This window comes from Petaurus breviceps, unplaced genomic scaffold, assembly GCF_028583685.1.
Source record: "Petaurus breviceps papuanus isolate PSGF00001 unplaced genomic scaffold, PetGlider_PUasm1.0 90822, whole genome shotgun sequence".
NCBI lineage: Eukaryota > Metazoa > Chordata > Mammalia > Diprotodontia > Petauridae > Petaurus > Petaurus breviceps.
In genome coordinates, this window is record NW_027187351.1 from 4280830 (window position 1) to 4288329 (window position 7500).

Here is a 7500-nt window from a genome sequence, read left to right on the forward strand (position 1 = left end):
TGTGTGTGTGTGTGTGTGTGTGTGTGTGTGTGTGTGTGTGTGTGTGTGTAAGGGGGCAGGGAATTATCTGTGAATACAGCTAAAACATTCCTTTCAAATACTTTCCAGTGAAAATTAATTGATTAATGAATTTGATTCAGTATTTCTTTCCTCCCTACAAATAACACTCTCACAAAAACATAACCAAGCATTAAAGAGAATAGAGGTGCTTAATTTTAGTTTAGGTCTTATGGTTCAATATTATTCTTTAGTCTAGAGGCAAATACTTATCTGGAAGGCTGACATGACTCCTCCCATTCAAGGAAGTTGCAATCCACAGACCAGTGGTTTTTATGACAGCCCACAGAGGTCAAGGCCATCAATCACTGTTACCACTTTCATTTCAGGAAGAACCCAGAGGTTGAATGACCTGCCCAAGATCACACAGCAAATCCACAGAATAGGCAGTTACATACACTCTAATGCTTGAACTATTTCTGGGTATATGTTCTGAACCAGTCAATAGGACTTAGGACCACAGATATAGAATTAATTTGCTTGGTTTAACTGGAAGAATCTATATTCTATTCATTGCAGACTTCTTGAGTTCTGCATATTTCTAACCATGATCTTGGAGATGGAGCTTTCCCACCTTTTTTAAGTGACAGAGTACACCCTGCAAAAATTAGAAATTGCTGGAGATTGGGAGTAGGAAAAGGATGACATGGAAAGTCACCTCAGGTGACCTTAGAAAACCCCTGAGCACAGAGAGCAAGGGCTCCACAGCATGCATGCCTAGACCTACCACTTTAAGACCTTTTAACTTCTTTCTCCCCTTCTCTTTCCTGGCTGAGCTCAATTTTCCTACCTAATAGATTCTAATTTTGCCAAATCACAAATTTATAGCTTGGGGACATAGCAGGGTGGAGTGGGGAAGAATGGGACAGAGAGACAAAGAGGTAGAAGGAAATCCCCCACCCACATCAACTGAACTTCTCCCAGTCCTCCGAAAAGGAAAGGATGTGGAGATTATAAATTTTTTTTAAATGAAAGAAGAGGAAAGTAGGAGAAAAAAATCCACTTTTATAAAAAGAGTCTATGTTCTAGGGGTTTACAATTTTTAAATGGGTTTAGCAAGTTGCATTGGTGACTGTGATCTCACCGAAGTCAACAGTCTTCTCTAGCAATACAGATCGTAACCCGAGCAAGCCTCCTCACCCTGTGGGACCAGTACACATTTCCTCATGTAAAGCGTCTCCCAACTTGCTGAGGACTTTCTTTTGAATCTCTTAACGCTGCCTGGATACCAACAAAGCATGGAAGACTCTCCCCTGGTTATCACTCGTTCTCACCACAAGACAGGCCCACCTTCTCTTCTGGTCCTCCAGATCTCTAATAACTTATCTTGTACAATTCCTTAGTGATAATGTGTTGGACCCGACTCACACTTGCCATGTGCTCCTCTCAGCTGACATCTGGGTGACTTTCAGCTTCAATTCTTAAAAGACAACTACTACTCTTTATGACCTATAGTTATACCAGCATTGCTGGACGCTGAGGTTAAAAATATAGGCTTTTGTTTCATATTCTGGGGTCATCAAAAGCACTGAGGAAGCCTTCCTTGAATGTAGCAAGTGCTTACAAGGTGGTCACTAAATTGAATTCAGTCTTATCTTATTAGAAAACCTGGTAGGAAGCAATCCAAGGCTGGGATAAATGTTAAGATTTGAGTATGACTTGGATGCTTAGGCTTCCTTTTACAACCTGAAGTGAGGGTGCAGGGAAACTGTAACTACAGAAGTAGAGGGTCCCTTCAATGTAAACAGCTACCAATTTGCTGTTCCACCTGCAGCAGGCTGTATTCCACTGCCTGCCATATTAGTTCTGCTGATTGCCCGGGGATTCGCAAAGCTAAAGTTGGTGGTCCTAGGAAGGGGTTCCGAAAGTAGCCTAGCTACCTGTTATTGAAATAAGAACTCAGTATTATAATTTGTTAAGTTCAAAGGTGGGGACAAATTCAGAAAGAGTCTGGGATTGTTTTCTCCATGGTTCTCAGTTCTCGTCTACTACCATGGGGTAATAGAATATATATATACTGTACACAGTGGCTCTTAAATTTCTGTTGAATGGTTTAATTTTTTAAAAGGATTGAGGGCTTGGGAATGTGTAGCCTAAAGGGGTGGCATGATAACAATCTTAAGGAAGAGGTGCCACAAGAAAGAGGTACTAGATTTGTTTTATTTGGCCCTAGAGGGGAGAGCCAGGAGCAAAAAGAGACAACTTTAGGCCTGATGTCACGAAGAAATTTACCAACAATAAGAGCCCTCCAAAAATAGATCAGGCTGCCCTGAGAGGTGGCAAGGTCCCCTCCTTTGAGGGATTCCAGCTGAGACTAGTGTCACTTTGCAGGCAGCTTATACTAGGGGTTGTATGGTTGGACTCGATGGTCACAGAGGTCCCTTCTAATTTTCAAAATCTATGACTGTGTAAACTCTATCCTGACATGAGTTACATGTGAATCCTAAATTCCCATAGAAAATGACCTGTTCCTTTCTTCAGAAACCTAATGGCATCTGAGAACATAAGATCATAGATCTGGAAAGAACCTTAGTTGGCCATCTAGTCCAACCCCCTTATTTTACAGATGAGGAAACCAAAGCAAACAGAGGTTAAGTGACTTGCCCAGGGTCACACAGCTACTAAGTGTCTGAGATGAGATTTGAGCCTATTTCAGTCCAATACTTTATCCCCTATACTACAAGGGTCTATTTGAAGCTTCCACAAAACTGCCCCTTGTGCAACCATCAGAGACAGAATTCCAAGCTGAAGGGTCCATGAGGTTGATCCTATATGGTATCCACCACCTAGGCTCAAGCGTTCACTTCTATAAGGGGGAAAAAAAAGGCCCTCTAAGAAGCTGAAAAAATTTGGGGAGAGGGAGGACAGATAATCTGGGATAATTTGACTCTCTGACCATCAAAGAACCCCATAGGTCATTCTGTTCCTAGTCAAGGTTCACCAGAAATCAACTCCAAACTGCTCAGCCTGGTCAGGCTAGAAAAGCCAAGGAAGTCTGAGTGCCTATGTTCTCTCTGAGGAACACGATTGAGGTAAGCAATGAGGGAATTGTAAAGGGAATAATTTTGAGCAGGTAATTTCCCCAAGGTATGGACTGACTTCCCATGGGCCTACAAGGAAATACCATTGCCCCAGAGGAACTGAGAAAAGAACAGCAAAAGGTCCATGCTCTGGGAGCTGAGGTCAGTCAAGCTTGTTTCCCACTCTAAGGTTTCACTAAGAAAGAAGAGACTACCAGAGCTGCTTCTGGCTACCAGAGTTTGGGGTGTAGGATTTTTAATAAACTGACAACATATAACTAGAGATCACAGATCTAGGACTTCATGGCTGCCTATAGCAGTTTAGCAACACTGTCAAGACCAGAGAGCAAAGGGCAATGGGATGGTCACAGTGCAAAGAGTATGGGCTTCCAGGTTCAAACCCTACTTCTGATACTTACTACCTGTGTGACCTTGCACAAGTAACTGAAACTTCCTGGGCCTCAGTTTCCTCATCTGTAAAATGAGAGGGCTGGACTCCATGGCCTCTAAGGTCCCATCTAGCTCTGGATCTGTGATCCTTATGAGGTGGTCAGGCCCTGTGGCCCAGACAGAATTCTGTTTTTAGTGGCATCAACTGGAGATGTTTTACAGAAAAACATGATAGTGTCCTCACAAACCTTCCTTTAGCATGGTCCAACTAGGTAGCCCCATTGATAGAACACCTGGCCCAGAGGCAGAAGGTCTGAGTTCAAATTCAGCCTTCATGGCTATGTGACCCTGGACAAGTCACTTAACTCTGGTTTACCTTGGTTTCCTCAACTGTAAAATGAGGCTAATAATAGCCACCCACCTCCCAGGACTGTTGTGAGGATCAACTAAGATAATAATTGTAAAGTGCTTGCAGTGCCTGGCACATAATCAGTGCTACAGAAATGTTAGCCATTATTAATTTCCTTGAGAGCAGGGACTTTCACTTTTGTATTTGTGTCTCAATGCCTAGTGGTGCCTGGTACATATAATAAAAACTTAATTAAGTGCTTGTTGATTGACAACATATTATTCTCCTTCATATATTCCCCATCTGAAATGAGCCTGACTTGCTAGAAGTTTCCCATATATGACATTCAAATTTCCCATTCCCTTCCACCTCTATCTTGTAGAACCTCTAACTTCTTCCAAAGCATGGTTAGAGGCCAACCCCTATACAAAGCCTTTCCTGACTCTAGGTTCCACCCTCTGGTTATTAATGCTCTCTTCAAATTATTTTATTTGTATCTACCTATGTGTGTATACATTCTATTCTCCTAGGAGAACGTAAGCTCCTCGAGGGCAGGGACTGTTTTATTTATGTCCTGGTAATCCTAGTGCCCAGCATAAAACAAACACACAATGAATGTTTGTTGAAAGGAAAAATTATCTTTTGCCTCATTTCTACCCTGCCCAATTTCACCTGCCTAAAGGTATGATCACCTACCTGTATCCAGGGGGCCTTTAGTTTATGAGGTAGTGCTGACAAGGCAGCATCAGGACAGACAGGGTCAGGGAAGGTGTGGGCCATCATGCCACATATATGACAGTGATGTCCCAGAATGGGGTCCGTAACCATGAAAGCACAGTAACTCACTGGAAATCAAAACAGTCTCCACTGCTTTGCACTTTTACTGATCCCGGGATCTAAATTTGTACAGGAACTTAAAGAATTCTAGTCTGTTCCCCTTGTTTTACAGATGAGGAGACTGAGGCCTGGAAAGGTTAAGTGAATTTGTCTATGGTTATATAAATAACAATAATCAATAATAATAATAATTAAAATTATGGTAGCTGACATTTATATAATCCTTTAATATTTGTAATTCTCTCATCTGAAATAAATGTCCAGGATCTGAACTCTCCCCAGTAAGTCAAGATGCCTCATTTTGTACTTTATACTGGTGATTTAAAAGACTCAGCAACTGTACAATCAAAAAGGCACAAGCCCCACTCTTCTCCATCATATGTGGCAGGGCTTTACTTATTATTATTATTATTATTATTCACTTATTCAATAATTACTATGGTACCATCAATAATGTAAACACCCAGGAAATAGTCACTGTGTCCCCTCCCCCCCCTTTTGGGGGAGAGTAATGTTACAGCTATTGAGCACAATGTTAGATATATATTAAATGTTCAAAAAAAGAAAAGAAGCAGCCTTATTTTATAAATACGGTCTCAGGCAGGCAAGCTGTGGCAGCCTTCCTGTGGTTACATAAAACGTCAAAGACTGGGGGCTTATTCATTTTACAATCTATTCTCAGCATAGTATTCTATCCCCCAGTCCACAATACCTGCTTACAAATCAGTGTACAATAACACTACCGTTTTCATCAACGATAATTAAAAGAGCAGAAGCCACACTGAAGAACAGATCAATGGTCCTGATGGCTTGATATCTTGTCTCTAATAGAGATCAACAGCGGAGGCTTCAGGGAAAAGAACCAAAGCCAGCATAAAGGATCCAACTGGGCAACAATGTACTGTTAGAGAATGAGGAATATTTCTGCTCCCCAAAGCGGGCGGTAGGCTTAACGAATAGTTGTAACCCAATGGATGCTGACAGTTTATTATTGCTACATACCTGTAGAAGGATGCACAATGTTGAATTTAAAATTAAATTCAAATATATGAAAGAGTTATGCAGATAAATGGGGAACAAAAGTTGGGAAAGTGAGAAAAGGAAAAACAGGATGAAGAAACAGTCAAAGATTTGAAAGAGATACAGCCAGGCGAAGAGAGGGACTTTTCTTACCGGATGAGGGCATACTAATGTTATACTGAGGTAAAATAAATAGGAAGGCAGTCTTGGCCGTGACCTGTGAAAAGAAAGAAAAAGAATTCATTTTATCTCATATTAGACATACTCAAAGCAGCCGCTGTCATATTCTAGGTTCAGAGCCCTTGCTGAGCAACCCACATAAGGTGGAGTTAGCATCAATTCATGTCCAGTTCTCAGATTCCATGATGGAGAACTCCTAAGATGCAGCACTGATAGGAGATTGTAAGTGTGTGTGTATACGGGGAAGGAGGGGGTGGGGCGTCGTGGTGGGGGTGGGGGAAGGTTTCCATCACTGGTTTTTAACAAGGCTGGGATCACTGACTCCTATAAACCAGAAGAGCCCAAATTCAGCCATCTTAATCCGAGAGTAGTTTAACTTGAATCAAGCTATTACACAAGCAGCAGCCAAGCCACCTTTTTAAGAGTTTCATACAGGCAAAAGATGATTATTTTCAGTTTCCACCTCATTTGCATGCTGTCCTATCCCAACAAAGCTAGTGGCCAGTAAAACCCCTTGTTCTCTAGCACCCGTCCAGCTGTGCTCCTCCCAATGGGCCTTCTCGTACTACACTGGGGAGAACTCTGTGGCATGACGGAAGGAAGTAAACATGCATTATTAAGGGACTACTCAGCAGTTACTTATATAACTTTAGATTATCTATAATACTTAAGAGAAGGGCCAAATCTAAACTCAGGTCTTCTGGATTTTAGGCTCTGTGCTCTATCCACTGTACCACCTAGTTACCTCTAATGGTGCTCTCTTTTAGAGTTTTCCCCATTCCCTAACAGGGCAAATTCATGGTGATCTCCCAACAAAAATCCTTAGAAAGGACTGGGAGGAAAAGCACAGACCTTCCCTGTCTGGGAATTCTAAGATTCTTCTTTTTTTGTTGTTGTTTTTGGGTTGCTTTTTTTTTTTTTGCCTTTTGGAGGGCAATTGGGGTAAGTGACTTGCCCAAGGTCACATGGCTAGTTTTTTGTGTTAAGTGACTGAGGCCGTATCTGAACTCAGGTCTCCCTGACTCCAGGGCCGGTGCTCCACTCACTGTGCCACCTAGCCATCCCCTCTAAGATTCTTTTAAGAAAAGATGATGCAACATTTTAGGGATAGTCCCACCCAGAGGCAGATGGATAGACTAACAGAACTCAGAGGCCTCTGGATCCTAAAATTAGAAAGGAACTATAAAAATAATGATAATGATAGCTCAAATTTACATAGTACGGGGGTGGCTAGGTGGCACAGTGAGTGGAGCACCGGCCCTGGAGTCAGGAGGTCCTGAGTTCAAATCCGGCCTCAGACACTTAACACTGACTAGCCATGTGACTTTGGGTAAGTCACTTAACCCCAACTGCCCTGCCTTCCACCCTCCAAAAAGCAATGAAATCAAATCAAATAAAATAATTTACACAGTACTTTTAGGTTTGTACCACATCAATGTAATAACTTCATTTGAGCCTCATGACCCTGATGGGTTGGTGCTAATATTAATACAGACAGGGCTACTGAAGCTCAGAAAGGCTGGTAACAACCAGAAGAACAGATAGAGTGTGGTACTCTGTGCCAGGCACGGTACTAAGGGGTTTACAATTTATCGCATGTGATGACTTGCTCACAGTCACATGGACAGTAAGAATCTGAGGTGGAAT

At 42.0% G+C, this 7500-nt stretch overlaps 1 protein-coding gene across 1 annotated transcript in view; it reads right to left on the reverse strand.

Moving 5' to 3' along the window:
- TRAM2 (translocation associated membrane protein 2) overlaps window positions 1–7500 on the reverse strand; it is a 107141-nt gene that overhangs the window by 32225 nt on the left and 67416 nt on the right. The window contains exon 2 of the mRNA XM_069070591.1: window positions 5827–5890. Within this exon, the coding sequence (XP_068926692.1) occupies window positions 5827–5890 (64 nt within the window). The remainder of the gene's footprint in view (window positions 1–5826; window positions 5891–7500) is intronic.